This window comes from Melospiza melodia, chromosome 2, assembly GCF_035770615.1.
Source record: "Melospiza melodia melodia isolate bMelMel2 chromosome 2, bMelMel2.pri, whole genome shotgun sequence".
NCBI lineage: Eukaryota > Metazoa > Chordata > Aves > Passeriformes > Passerellidae > Melospiza > Melospiza melodia.
The window spans coordinates 8,009,256-8,025,642 of record NC_086195.1 but is presented as its reverse complement, the minus strand read 5'-3'; the positions used below and the strand labels follow the sequence as shown (position 1 = coordinate 8,025,642).

General features: G+C 38.3%; 1 protein-coding gene across 10 annotated transcripts in view; it reads right to left on the bottom strand.

The window, feature by feature from the left end:
- Positions 1-16,387, bottom strand: part of CASK (calcium/calmodulin dependent serine protein kinase) — a 187,651-nt gene that overhangs the window by 124,028 nt on the left and 47,236 nt on the right. For all 10 annotated transcript variants that reach the window (XM_063181790.1, XM_063181802.1, XM_063181784.1 and 7 more), the window contains exon 2: positions 13,740-13,852. In XM_063181790.1, the coding sequence (XP_063037860.1) occupies positions 13,740-13,852 (113 nt within the window). The remainder of the gene's footprint in view (positions 1-13,739; positions 13,853-16,387) is intronic.

The window sequence follows — 16,387 nt, the reverse complement described above, 5'->3', positions numbered from 1 at the left end:
AAAAAGGAAGCAAGCCAATCCACAAGACAGTAAAGACTAGGAGACTTAGGGTGCAAGTCCTGTATTCACTTTTTCCCCCAACTTGAATTAAAATAAATCAGCCCAAAGGTAAAAAAAAGTACCAAGCAAATCCAAATGAAGACAGAGGAGTGCAGAGTAAGGAAGGTGGAATGAAGAAACAGAGCTTTGCCTTCTCCTTCAGCAGCCAGGATCTGTTCAGTCCTTCCTGAGGGGGAAGGGGAGGATGCAAAGCACTGAAACTCACCCACACACTGCACAGACAGTGACATCTAACAAATGTTACCATCCCACATTTCCAGGGCAGCCCAGCTCCTCACTGGTTTTCCCCACTATCAGATAAGCTATTCAGAGGTGGAGATGGTGGGTGCCCCATGAGCCTGCAGCACAAGATTGGCTCCTGTAGGACTACAACACCAGAGGTGAAAAATGCTCTGCAAACCTGTCAGCCCCACTTGTCCAGCCCGTGCTGGAAACACAGGCTCCAGCTTGGAACAGCTTTTCAAAGAGAATGGAGGACACAGGAGGATACAGCCATGATAACCTGGACAGACCTGAAAAGAGATGTGTAACATATACCTATTGTAACAAACATTTCTGTGGCAGCAACTTGGATTCAAATCCTAATTTGATTTGGCAAAGGAAAAAAAAAAATCTACTTTGCTCAGGCAAAGTAGTATTTCATAAGTCATTTTCACTACTCCTAATGCTATAAACTAAGGCAATATTTTCAGTAAGACCTGCAAATGTAAATTGTCACTGTATCACAGGCAATGTTAAAAGTGACAAGACATTAAGAAATCTGCAGTAACTGGTTCTGTCACAGTAGATAAAACTGTATTTTTAAAATTTAATTTTATTTAGTCTTCTAAAGGAAATCAAGAAGCTTGGGGTTTAGACTGCTGACTGTGCTAGGAGCTTTCAGTGGAACTTAGAATATATCTGTTAAGCAATTTTTTAGTTATTTAAAGTATTAAAATTAAGTTCTTATTTAACTGCCTTAACAACTCTGAAACAACAAAGCATTGCTTTTTAGCACTAGCCTCTTTTGCATTGGGCTTTTCCTTCTACAGCAACTTCAAAAAACAGAAAAAACCCCTGACCACTGAATATCGTAGACAAAGAAATACACAGAACAAACCCCCTCCCCCAACCAAGAAACACACCATAAATCTTACTCATATGAAGTCATCTTAAAAAAAAAAAAGTCCCATGAAAATCTGTGTCATAGATTTTAAGTAAACCAACCATAGATCACAGTGATTTTACTTACATTGCCAATTTACTCACTGTCACTGTGTGTATTTGTTGGTTGGATTCATATTAGGAAATCAAATGCACACAATATATTCAGTGTGAGTAGCCTGTCCCTGGTAAATGTCATCATTAAAATAAATGGCTTGTAGCTGGAAAATGCCATGCCAGAAAGGGCTCAGCAACACACAGAGCTGTAACACACAGAGCTGGTTAACACAGATCTCTCTCCCCAGCTTATGCTAATATATGCTTTAAAACACAGAACCAGAAAAAAAAATCAATGCAGTATTAAATATAAAATTTAGCTAATATAAAACATCTTCATTCTATGTTTTATTAAGTGAATTTTTACCTAAAATGTAACTGTACAGACAATAATTTATTGCTGGTACCTAACTTCTTGCACTCCATTAAAACAAGGACTATACTGGAAGAAAAGTGATGGTAGGGATGGTAGAACTCCAACATCAGATAAAATGTACAAAGTCTTCAAGAAACAAGTTCATAGATGTCCTCAGGACTTTCAGGTCTTAGACTTATTTAAATTTTCATTCTTCTCTTGACTGAGCAGCTAAAAAGCTTCAGTATTCTACTGTGTATGATAGCCAAGAGATACTTTCACAAGATAGTTTGCAAACACAAATATTTCCATCTGCCCACATATGAAGAAGACCTAATTGTTTCTCTTAATATTTGTCTTTTTTCAAATATTTTCTTTATTTAAAAAGATTACAAATCTATTCTTTTTTCCCCTTCTGAAGCAACTCTTACCCTGGGAAAGAGCCACTGCTTGGCAGTGTGTACAACTGGACTAAACACTCTCCTGCATAATGACATACAACGGAGAGCTCTCAGCTTCTACATATTTCAGGTATTGCTCATAAGTATTTGCTGATGCAGATGTTAGAACGAAAATTTCCATGGAGATCAGTGTGCAGTTTCTACAACTGCAGTACAATTGTGGCACTCTGTCACTGGTCTTCAGCTTCACCATTTTTTCCTTGCTTCATTTTTCAGCTGGAAGAGCAGCTGGATCATGTGAGGATTATGCTATGTGTGTTCAATTTATTTTGAATATACAGACATATATATACAGTACAGATCAAAAATATGCCCCACATTTTAAACTCTATAATTCTCACTCCTAACTAATTATTTAGGGGGTTTATTAAGGTTTGCTAACACATCCTTACTTTTGCAAATTTCCATTGCCTATAGCTCAAAAACATGTTCATCTCAAATCTCATTAAAACATCAGTAAGTGCAGAAAAGCTCCAAGAGGAATGTTCGTAGCTGACTGATGGGAAAATTGCCCAAGACTGTGACATACCTACCAAATTTAGCAGAAAACTCTGGACACTACAAAAGAACAGGAATCTGTGCATCAGAAACCATGAATTCTGTTTTTATAAAAGAAATAAATAAATATTTTAGGCAAGGTTTGCAAAGGATTGAAACTGTCCCAGCCAAAACTCACACAACCAAAAGACAGGGGAGGGGTTTTACCCACATCCTACTGCTATGGCAGCACACAGGTTTGTCATTCTAACAGTGCTACTGCACAAGGATCATTATTTATCATACCACAGTGATATATATTTTTAGATTCACAAAACAACAAATCCCAGCATTTAAGAGTCAAAAAAGGTTCTCTATGGATCAATGAATTAACAAACTGCAGCTCAGCTGCAATGAATTTTGAATTTTGTTGATTGCACAAACCAGAACAGAATACACGCTAGCACATCCAAACAGAAAATATTTGAAAATACAGCTGATGCTTATTATCCTCCTCCACTGTGTTTGTAACCAGCCTGAATTCCAGCAAGCACAGCTAGAGCCTATTTCTGGACTATTGGCAAGAACCAGGATTCGTTAGATGAGTACAGAGCGTGTAAAGAGACAGAAATGTTTTGAAAAACATTTTAATTTTTCAGAACAGGAGTTGGACATACCTCATGAATTCATGCAGAAATTAAAGACAACAATGTTTAAGAATGAAGTCTTGAGAATGTTTATAGAATAAATATTTTTAAAAGTGTACTTACAGATTTTTAAAAATAAATTTAATTAAGACTTTGAGTTGCAGAGAGGGTGAAGAAACACACCTTTGTCACTTGGCTTATTGTTTTGGTAAAAGCTCCAAGCACTGTTTACTGCTCTAGGATAGCTGGAGCAGGAATATCCTTCCTTATCCCTCCAACATAAATTTCTTTTTCAAATACATTTGCTTTACTCAAATTCTGTCCCAAACACTGGAGGATGCTGTAATTTGGGTTTTAGAAAAGAAAAACATTATGTTATATGATAAAACCTCATCTGCACACCCACAAAGGAGCAGAGAGGAACAATGGCATGCAGGGCAGGGAGAGCCCCAACACTGCCCTGCTCAGCTGCTGCCAGGGGCTCACAGCAGAGCCACCAACCCACCAAAGCTATGAAGTGCAATCCCAGAATGGCTGAAGGGACCTGTGGAGGTGATCTGGTCCAACTCAAGCAGGGCCACCAAGACCCCATGGCCCAGGACTGTGTCCAGGCAGCTTTTGAATATCTCCAACAACCCACAGTCCCCCCGGACAACCAGTGCTTGGTCACTCTCACTGTTTGCAAAGTGTTTCCTGGTGCTGAGGCTGACCCTCCTGCGCTTGTTTGTGCCACTGCCTCTGCTCCTGTCCCTGGGCACCCCTGAGCTCTGTCCTCTTTGTACCCATCGACAAATCCCTCCTGAACCTTTCCTTCTCCTGGCTTAAAAGAGCTGACAATACTCTGCCCAAGGCAGCCCAGGATGCCACTGGCTCCTCTTTACCACAGGGGTAAAGCTCATGGCTGGCTCCTGCTCACCTTGGGGCCAGCACAGGAGAGACATCTGCTCTCCTCCACTCCTTGGGCACCTCTCCCTGTCTTCGTTCACTCCAAGATTATCCTGAATGTCCTCTCTGTGGTATCTCTAAGCTCTGTCAGCACTTCTGGGTGTCACAGACAAGGTTTATGAAAAATCCTTTCCTTAGGACTTTTTCTCCTGAGGGGCTGAGGGGCCTCAGGAACAAAATGTAAACAATGATTATCTGCTGCTGTGGAATGCAACAGGTGCATCTGTGATGGGTCTCATGTGGTTGTTTTTAATTAAAGGCCAATCATAGCCCAGCTGTCCGGACTGTCTTGGTCAGTCACAAGTCTTTGTTATCATTCTTTTTCTATTCTTAGCCAGCCTTCTGATGAAATCCTTTCTTCTATTCTTTTAGTATAGTTTTAATATGACATATAAAATAATAAATCAGCCTTCTGAAACATGGAGTCAGATCCTCATCTCTTCCCTCATCCTGAGACCTCTGTGAAAACCATCACATCTGGGTGCACATCTGTCTAAGTACATTTAACAATTCATTATTCTCAGGTACTTCAGGCCTGTTTCAGACTGGCACAACATCTCTTTTGCTGCATACTTCACATATTTAAATACCAAATGCAAATACATAAGTCATCATACTCTTAAACTGTCCTGTGCATCCAACTAATACTCAGTAAAGGGACAGACAAGGCTGAAATAGTATGAGATTTTAAAGCATTTTTTCAATAGCAGTGAAGCAGTGTGCCTGTGATATTTTATTTTCGGGCAGAGCAAGGATTAGGCTCTTTAGAATCTTGCTCAGCTACAATCTTTCACACTGTGGTTTGGGAGATATGATTTGCAGAGCAGAGTCACATTCAGAGTGCCTGACTGAGGGTGCACCTGTGGCTGACTGGGATGAGCATTTCAATGACAGCTTACCACTGGCAAAGCCCCCACAGAACAAGCCTGGGACAGCCATCTCCACGACTTTTGTAAGCTATTCAGTACACCCACAGGCATCATCCTCTTTGGAATAACTGGTATTAACTGCAGCATACCTTTTCACTTCTGTGATTCATGCTGGATCACAAGCCCTATCTGAAAATGTTTCTGCCAAACCCACTAAGAATTTAAAGCATGTTAAAGCTTAATTTTCAGTGAAACCTGCATTCTAAATGGTTGTCAGCTCCTGGAACAGATGGGATTCAAACAACAGGTTTCAAGGACCAGCCAGTTTTTGTCCAGGTGAGGTGATGTACAAACATAAATCTTCACTGAAGTTCTCCTGAATTAGCAAATACCCTGTAACACTTGAAATTACCAAAATGAGCATAAATTATGTTTATTTCCTTGAAAAATGGTTCAATATTATACACTGCTCAAATAGATTCACTAGTTATTTCAGTAAAGATTTTAATCAAATGGTCCCTAAGCCCTATATTATATGTATAAAGAGGAATTCACTTTTAATTGAAAAACCTTATTTCACTGAGTTAAATGACATGAAGTTTAAAGGAAATTTTCATAATAATATTTCTTGGCATTGGTCTTCTTTTCTTGTTTACAAATGTGAATATATTTTCTTATTTCACATACATGGAAGTGTGATACAAAATCACAGGACAGTATGGGTTGGAAAGGACCTTAAAGACCACGTAGCTCCAAACCCCCTCCCACTAGACCAGGTTGCCCAAAGCCCCATCAAACCTGGCCTTGAACACTTCTAGGGATGAGGCATCCAAAATTTCCCTGGGTAACCTGTTCTAGTGCATCTCATATAAAGTGAGAAAAAAGATTACAGAGATGTTACTGTAGGAGCACTTTTTAATCAATTATGATTACTTAAAAATCCCCAAACTACGCCAACTGAATACTCAGTTATGTAACAAAAATAACAGTTAAATTATCTATTATCTGCTGCATAAATTCTGTTTAGTGTTAATTACATAATCATTCCCATTATTATATGTGTTCTAAGAATTCCAAGATACAGCAATTTTTTAATTAGCACCCTAATAAGTTATTCTTAGAATGAATATTTATTAAAATGCCAGTTAAATACACTTGATGTAATTGCATTTTGAAACCTGTAAAGTGTACCATTTTTATTTATAAAGCTGGCAAATGTTGCCTGCACTTGCTGCTCAGCTGCACAACACCTTTCTCAAAAGCAGCTTCACGAAAATGTCAGGCAAACATCTGGCAGCAGATCCACAGTGGTTTCAGCCACTGGGCACAGCAGTCATTCCTCACACTGCTGGCACCACGGTGAAACCAAGAGCAGAAGAACAAAGCTGTCAGAGCCAGCACGCAGCCAAGCAGCAAAGATGAAAAGAGAGGGAGGAAGAGGAGCACCCCTACAGAGCCATTGTGTGTTCAGTGCTGTACTAAACCCAGAAAATCAGACACATGTTAAAGGCAAGGGACTGAAGTCACACAGCAAACAAAGCTGTCCTTTTTCTGGAGATTAGAAGGAATAAAGAATCAATTGCTTGAGACACATAAAAACGTAATTATTTTCCTTTTACTTAAGCAACAGTGCATAAAAAAATTAGGTAAATGTGCTTTTATGCTTTAAAGTGGGTGTAATAAATTCCCAGGCTTTCACTGCTGAAGATGGAAAAGAAAAATGTTTCATGAACACTGCTGTTAATATGCTTGAATCAGTATTTCCAGAAATTTTATGTTCTTGAAGTAAAGTAATTCCATGTAGTTGATCTCTATAAGTCTTTGCTATGATCTGGATAACAGGCTATATTTCCCTACACAACATCGTATTTGCTTCCTGGGATGAATCAAATTTGCATGTGTGACTCCAAACAAGGTCAGAACAATGATGATTTGGTCAGTGACACTTAGTATCCCTCCCCTGGAAGCCTGTATCTGGGCACATGCCAGGAAGTCCTAAAAAAAAGAGAAGACCCCTAATACAAAAGGCTGTATTTCACACTTCAAAAAAAAAAAAAAAAAAAAAAAAAGTGAAATGTGGCCCCAAGACTGAATTCTGTATTTACAACCAGAAAAACACGGAGACCATTTCTGCAGTGAACTGACTTCCAGTAACAAGGATAAAATGAGCCCTTAGAAAGAAACCCTTGTTGAGTGTCCACGCATTCCTGTGATCCTTTACATGGATCTGTTCTATGGTTAACATGCTGCCACACTTACAGAAGTGTCTGCTGCAGGAAAGGCCTGCTTCAATCTCTTATGTTACATTTCTGCACTGAAGAATTTAATTCTAATGACACTTTGTCTATGGAAGTCACAGCAGAGCTATTAAAGTTAGATATTTATGAAATTTGTACTCCTCATAGAAAGAACTGTATTTATAACCAAACCAGCTGACAGCTTCTCCAGAAAAACAAAGAAGAAACCCCAAATCCTTCATTAAGTTAAAAGAAGCAAACCCCTTAGAAAGGCTCAGGTAACATTTCCAGTACCAAAACAGGACCAGTTCCTGGTCCTATCCCTTTGTGGCAGAAGGAGAGCTGAGACAGGAACAATGCATTCCCCAGAAAGGCAGACTCTTGAGATTACAAACATCAAAAGTGACTTCAAGTATTGATCTTCAGGTCTTCCTGAGAGGCATAAATTACTACAGGTCCCTTCCATCATAACCCAGATAGTCTTAAAAAAATCCTAAAAAGCATTAGTTTTTATATTTTATTTTATATTACCACAGGTACACGACTAAGTTAAATTCTCCCTACCTCTTTACCCTAACTTGCTTTATTGTTTGTACAGCCCACACACAAACCACAGTGGTATTTTAAGTACCAGCAACATAAACTCCATGACAGTCAGCTACTAAGATTTTAGAGTTTCTTTTCAAAATTCCACATTAGTGCATTTTCTTATGAACAGAGGTGTCACTAATACCATGTGATTTTTGTGGTCTATAAAAAGATGCCTCAAGCTCTTCACCACTGAGACACACACACACTCTAGATGAATCTTTAAGAAAACTCGTGTGTAACAGTTATACCTGCAACACTACAGTCACTAAATACTTGCATTATGGCTTCTCGTGGGGTTAAAATGGTAATTCAAAGCAAAGTCAAGCTGGTACAGAGCTATTAATTCTCTGAAATATCCTCGTATTTTCTGCCTTCAATGAAATGAAACCTATAATGGTGCCTTCCTCGTGCTTTCATTAGATCACAGAAAAGCTGGTAGGAGATGATCTCTGATGGACTCTGGGTCCAACCCCCCCTCAACATAAGATTACAGCACACACTGGGTCGGGATTGCTGTGATTTCATTGAGCAAACTCTTGAAAATCATGTCCAACCTGAACCTGAGCCTTCCAAGCAACAATTCCTGGCCATTTCCCTGCGTTCCAGCAGCTTCCACTCAAGCTCAGCTCTGACATTTTTGTAGTTGAAGACCACATTAAACACCCTCTCAGCCTCCTCTTCACCAGACCAACCAAACCCAGCTCTCTTTGCCATCGTGTCCTGCAGGCTCCTGATTATCCTGTCCTTCGCAGGGACCTTTCCAGCTCAAATGATGAAGCCCCAAACTGGGCACAATAGTTCAGGTGTGGGCCCAATAATGTCACACAGCAGGAAGGCACCTCCCCTTATCTGTGAAATATGGTACAACACAGAACTGACAATGACCAGAAATTCCAGATTAGTTGGTATTTCCAAATCAAAGGCAATGAGTCACTCGTTCTTTCTTCAAATTCAGTCTATATATGGTACACTATCATGAAATATGATGACATACAGATTTGTAGTATTTTTTACTCAAAAGAGATGAGCTCAATGCTGACAGTACAGTTTTTTCTGAAACCCTTGAAAACATGCAGAGAGGGAAGTGCAGAATCTTACAGATACTTTTGTGAAAAATAACTTATGATTCACTACAGCTTCCAAAAGCTAAAGATACTGTCATGCAATTCCACTATGAACTAAATAAAGCCTTTTGCAAACACTGCCCCCACAAAATTATTCTAAAAAATGGAAATCTAAATAGATTAAATAAATAAAAACAAGAAAACGGAAAAGGGTAAGATGTTTAATAAAATAAGTGGAACAAGAGTAAGGTCTCAACTTTAAGAAAATCCCTCACAAGCTGAAAGTTAGTCAGGGGTAAGATGTGTGGGCCCCTTTGTGGGGAAAAAAAACCCAGAAGACAACAACTGAAACATCACAAAACCCTCCCAGTTTTTATTCCAATGCCCCATCAAATAATTTTGGAATTTTTCTCCTAAAGTGGATGATGCACAGCAAGACCACTTTTGATTCAATTATCATGCCCCTCTCTGTGCTAGAAGTAGTCCAAGAACTGTATTTAAAACATTGCTTTCTTGGCTACAATTTTGCCCTTTGTCACAGACAAAGGTATTTTCCAGACTGTTTTCACAGCCTGCTTCCAGAAGAACCAGTTTGGGTTCTGAAGGAAACTTCAATCTGCCCTTATCAGCTGATTCATTCAGCTTCCCATGGCCTGACTGCATACAAACCCGTGTATCAACCACACACACCACCCTAATAAATAAGGTGTAGAGTATTAGAAGGTTGGAGAAGAACTGGTAACCAGTTTCTGTGTGAGGACATTTCTATAGAAATGAATTACAGGTAAGAGAACCTTGTATATGTTGAATTAAATTCTGAAAAACAACTTCAATGCAGTATAAGCACAAAACACTGCCCTTTAAATTGCTTTAAAAACACTCAGCATGTTACAAGAAAGCAATCTGGATTTAAGAAAAGGCAGATAAGTAATGTGCATTGGCTACTAAGTAGTAAGGACTGATCACCATTCTGTTCCTGAGAAATGGTGGCTGCACTTCAGAGATATTTGGTGTTAGAGAAGGTAACTAAAATCAGACATGCAAGCTGAGAAAAAAGACAAGAGAAAATGCATGGGATGTGAAGAGAGCTGCAGAGGAAATGGACAATCAAACCAAGATGTGAGCTGTAACAAACTCAGAAATAAGGAATATGCTTCTCACAGTTTTCTATACCAGAAGTTCTGAGTATAGCAACTAAGAGCTGTACTTGAAAATAAGTTTATTTACACTGATATATTTTTTTAGACCTCAATGAGTCTGCTACTACTGGCTTCTGAGAGCATCAAGTGCTCTTCCACATGGATTCTTTCAACTGAACGGTAAAAAAGAGACTCTTATGTCTAAAAATATTCAACCTTCACATTTTCTTATTTTTGATTCTTTTATATCTCTATGATATGAGTGAACTGTAGTAGAATCTGTCAACATGTAAAATATCCAACATTAATCCAGCAGACCACGTGGCCACTTGAGCAGTGACAAGGTGTCAATATACTTCATTAACATGGCTGAATTACAACACTACAGAGATTGATGATACACAATATGCAAGACCATGAATACTAATACATAAATCCAATAGAATTTAGCCTAGATTAGATTTGCTAGCTGTCTGGCATCGTTACATTGCATTAATTTTCCCTGCCATTATCAAACCACTCCAGAGATGCAGCGAGACACAAAAATCACTTGAGATGTCTGTGTCTACACATGCTGTGAGTACTGAGCAGCCTTATGGAAAGAACACCATACCTGATAAAAGTTTGCCTTATGAGCTAGAGGCTTCTCCATCATATGCCACAAATGCTCACAATAACACCAGCTGGTAACACAGCCTAGAGAAGCATTTCAGCTTGGTTTTGTTACCCTGGTAAGGAGATACCATTATTGTAAGACACCAGTATGTATTTTTCTAAATGAATTGTTTAGAAAACAGTCCCTTTAAAATCTATTCAGTGCTCAGCTGCCTCACAGGTTAAAGAAATCAAAACTAGTTTTAAAAAATTGTATCAAAACTAGTTTTAAATTATCTCCTTTTTAGCACAGTAATGCTATGCTTAAATTTTCTCCCTGTGTAGAATTGCAACTATATTGGCCCACAGATTACACATTGCTACAAAAACCACAGGATCATCTAAATTGGAAGGACCCTCTGGAGGTGACCTAGTCCAAACTCTTGCTCCAAGCAGGTCAAAATAGACCTGGCAGCTTGGAGCCTGGTGCAATCCACTTCTGAGCACCTCTGAGGATGTTCTCCATGAGCTCTCTGTGGAATCAGGTGCAGATTTTTCTTCTCTTTGTCTCCAACTGGCATTTCTTCACGTTGCAATTTGTCCAAATGGACATTTGTCCACGTCCTTTTGTCATTTCACTGCGTGCCCAAATCAAGAGTTTGGCTCCATCTGCTCTCTATCCTTTTATGAAGTAATTGAAGACAGCACCAAATCTCAACTCAGCCTCTCTTATTAAGGCTTGACCAACTCCATCCATCTCTGCTGGACTCCTGCCAGCACATCACTGCTTTTCCAGTGCTGGAGAGACCAGGACTGCACACAGTGCTCCAGGTGAACAGAGGGAACAATCTCCTGCTTTGCCTTGCTGGCTGCACCTCTGCAATGCTCTGCTCTGCCTTTGCCACAAGAGAACACTGCTGACAAACACAAATGAACTTCTTACCCATAAACACACCATCCTACAGGGGTATTTATGTAAAAGCACTCAAGAACAAAGACTTTTTAGATTTAATCTCAAAGTGTAGAGGCATATTGGGACCTTTAGCTCTAAGCACTCTAGATCTATGTGAATTAATGGAAGGAATTGTCATCAGCTCCCTCACATGCGGAATGTCCTGTTCTCCCACTCCTGTGCCTCAAAGAAAGACTGGAGGTGGAGAGTTGTGCAAAAATAACCTTCAAGAGCAAATTGAACTTGCAGAGGTCAAAACTTCAAGGTAAAGAGTATCTCCAAGGGTTAATCTTATCACTTCATTACAGCTCACACTTAACACAGTTTACAAACACAGCTTCCTCACAGGTATATTTACTTTATACCATTACCACCATGGTGGCTGCCCACCAGTGTGCTTAAAGAATGCCACATCAGAAATACACAAACAAACTAGAAAAAAAAAAATCTTTAAAACCTCCCTAGAACCTAGATAGAGCAGAAGTGCAAAAAACACCCAACTAAAAAACAAGCCAATGAAAAACAGGAAAAACAAAATATACAGAAGATGGAAAGAGTCTGTGAAAAATTCACATTCTTATGTAGAGGTAAGAACTTGTTCCATGCTCAGACATTTATGTGTCTTTGTATCTTAATATGACAAATCTAAGGCATAACAATTCAAAACCTTTTAAAGAACCAACCCCAAAGCAACAAAAACAAAGAACCCCAAACAACAATCCAAAACCACAAAAAAAAAAACAAAGCACCACTAAACCCAGAAAACGTTTGTGATCATACCTCAATGATCTGCTACCTTGAATTAAAATTACAACAATACAACAAAAGTGGAATTGGAAAAACCCCAGACTTCTTAATAAAGTCCCAAGCCTATTCTTTAGACCCAGGCACAAATTGCAAACCATCCACATTTATCCTTTTTTCAGCTAGTCTATTTTTACTGTTGGCTTTTCTCTTCCTTCTGATGAGTCCCTTCTCATTTGCCTATGACTTTTCCCTTTCAGAAATTCTTCAAGGCCTCAAAAGGTTGGATTTTACTGTCATGGAGCCAGGAGGGTAATATTCCACCAAATGAAGAAATGTGTAATATCATCAGCAGTTCAAATGAGGCTTAGAAGAAAAAGAATTTGGGCACAATTTATTTAAAAGGTATCAAATAATTTTAATAAACATTCAGTAGCTCAGAATGCCATGGGTTTGGTATAACTTGCCAAAACCATGATGGAGCTAATCAGAAGTTGAATATTGTGGAAAATGTGGCTTATATTTTGTTATAGGGCTAGAAAAAAGAAACAACAATGGTATGATTAAATGAAAATATCTGGTAAAATTTGAAGCAAGACCTGTGATTTATCTTATAAATCAAGCTAATCATTAAGGTTCAAGATACTGTTTGTTATAAACACCAACAAAATCAATTGATCCTTTTTTGCTGATGTAGGATTTACAAGGATTTTGATGGCCTCAGTGGAACCCCCCAAAAACAGTACTGTACAAAAGAATATTATCTCCAGAAAAAAATATACAGAACATGCAGAATTCAGCAAGTGTCACTCAGCTGGCAATGCTCTTCTCCTTGTAGGGTAAAAGAAGAACTTTATGCACACACAAGTTGAGTATTCAACATTGATTGTTTTACTCTAAAGCAGGAAATGTTAGAGAGTTACAGCCTTGGGTTTACACTGCAGCAGTTCTGCATCATTGCCTGTAATCCTGACTACATAAAAATATATTTTTATATAATTTGCACTTTAATAGCAAGTCCTCACCCATTTATAGCAAATTACTTGCTAAAACTAGTATAACCAAAACTCATGTTCTTGCTTTACTTCCTGTGTATGCTTTTTTGACTCGGAACTACCTTTTTTCTTTACAAAATTCGCATTAAGACAAAAAAATCCAAACAAAAATAGAAATGGCTTAGACCTAACTATCTTTCTAGTATTTATGATCACCACTGAATACATGTAGAAACACTTATAATTAGAAATGCAAGCACTAGGCTAATTTTGAGATATGCAACCTTGCTTTAAAACTTCTAGAAAACATAAACGAGAAAGCATCATAAAGAGAGCAAACATAGAAAAGGCTGACAAATCAAAAAAAAAAATCTGTCTGCTGGGAGTTTGCTTAATTATTAATTCTTACCTTCTGTGCTTAATCCAGGACTTGAAGTGAATTTTGCTACATCGACGATCTTGACAGCGAACTGCTGCCCCGTCTCCCTGTTGATGCATCGCCGCACGACGCTGAAGGGACCCCTGCAACACAGAGACCAGCCATGAAAAACCACCCTCCTCCTCCTCACTGGGCCACAATTCCCCTGCTTCCCCACAAGGTTTGGATTTGTGCATTCAGGTGTAGTATCTACACAGAATATACCTCTCATCCTTGCTGCCTGTTAAATGTAAAATTAATGGTTCCGACCATTGACTGGTGTGAAGAACATCATGAGTTCTGTATTTTCCTGTATTAAAAGACATTTCTCTTGCCCTGCCCCTTCAGAAAGGCTATACTCTTAGAAACCTTATGTAATATGCAAGTGACATCATCATTATTAAATTTTAAGTGGACCTTATTTAGAGGCAAAATCCAAATGGGGAGGTAAACAGAGGTGAGAAACCAATTTCTTCTTTCAGTCCTAATCCAAAAGGATAATGGACAACAACAAGAGTAACAGAATTGTGAGCTGTTTCAGTTTGTCTGTTTTACAAAAACTAGGTTTATTTCAAGTTTGGCATCACTAGATACAAACTTGTGATGCATCTCATACATCACAATGTACTCCATTACAATATTTTGAAATTCCAAAAAAACTCATCTATGACACTTAGAGAACCCCAGAAGTTAGAAATTAAAAGATTAAAATTATTTCAGGGAAATGTCACTATTGCACTCAAATAAAAAAGAGTGGTTATTTTTTGATATTGAAGTTACATTTGCCAAAACATCAGTTAGAACAATGACAACCTTTTAAAAACCATCAGCACAAATGTGTATTTTTGGAAGCACCTTTTAGTAGGTGATTTAAGTTTTTGTTACCTTAACTTCTAGTATGGAATCTTCTGTCCAATGTTAATAACAACCAATACAATCAGATAAACAGGGTATGTCAAGCTTTCAAATGTGAAATATAAATGTGTTATGAAAACATAATAGGATTGTTTCAGGAGTGCACTAGCTGTGGCAAATCAATCCTCTTTTACTGCTACTTATGTAATGACAGACATGTGAGTTCTAAAGAAATCCATTCTGAAGTCTTCTCAAAAAGATGTGAGGGAAAAATTGAGGATGGAAAGAGCCTTTGTTCAGAGTTTATTGAGTGAACATTCACCTGCTGAGTGAAATAAATGCTTTAATACAGCTTGAAAGAAAAATTCTTCCATTCAAACAACAAACTGGAAGTTAGCTGACATGTTTCTGAGCAATGGGATTGCAAAGCAACACCATTCTCAAAATAAAGGGTACCCTGAGGAGGCAGAAATGTTCCTCTGAGGGCACTTACAAGCCTTAATAACTGGCTTTTGGTATTCCTTTACACACCAGATGATCTGAAGTGTGTAATCCATCACACTACCAAACCTGTACTCACAGAGCCAAACTCCAGGTTTTGTACTCTTTCAATGTTCAACATACTTGCAATGATTTCTTGAAAAAGGATTATTTCTGACAGAGAACATGAATACCAAAAGTAGTCAATGAATGCCAGTCCAAATATTCACAGTAAGGAAGATATTAGCACAACTATGGACACGTGATGTACTCAAAGTTACTCAAGAAAATGCATGTTTGTTTTACACACGATGAAATCCCCATACTGATGACTATTCTCTTCTGAATCCACACCCTACTATTATTCAGTACTTGGTCTTTTACCAAAAATGACCACAGATATTTTTAAAACTATGATCAATTAAGCCTCTAATGCATAGAAATCCACTTTCATCATTACATGGAAAAGATTCAACTGCCTTCATTTGGCATTGGAAGGATACAGCTATTGACTAAGAATCCCCCCTCCATGTTTCAAAAAAGTGATTTTCTATTAAAAAGTTCCACTTTATACAGATCAGTGTCACCTTCTTATTCCAAGTTCCTGCTTCCTCTTTTAGCATTCAAAGTAAAATTGCTTTAAAACAGTATCAATACATTTAGATTATGCTAACCTAAAATATTTAAAAACCTAAACCACAGCTTTGGAATAATGCTGGCAACACCTCCTTTCACTCCTAATTGTCATAAATCACTAGAAACTAAACATATTTCATTAAAATGATGCTTTTTCTTTTCATTGCAATTGTTTCTTCCACCCCACAAAGCCTTTCTGGATACATGAAATAATGCTTTTAACATTACTCTGATATAGAAAAGTAGATCACTGGAGCGCAAACACCTCACAAGACCATATCCTTATGCAGGCATATACCCAAATTCTGTAAATTCACCCAAACTCTACAAATACTAGAAATTCTCAGTTGCCTGAGCTACTTTTTTATCTCCTGGTTTTGCCAAGCCTGGGCAGGAGAGCTTGCCCAGCCACCACAGTGTGTGTAAGTGCTTTGAGCAGGCAAAGAGCTGGAGGAATCATAAATCAAAAAGGAGCCAATAAACTGCAGTTCTGAGAGGATCAGATCTGTGTGCAACCCACCTTTATCTTGTACCACCATGCCCTGATTTCTCCTTCCATTATCTATTAACATTTTAAAATCCTGACTTGAGCAATGTCCTTCCTGCATTTTAAATCTGGGACAAAAATTTAGAGCATTTTATTCAGTTCTGTAACAGAAAAGGTACAG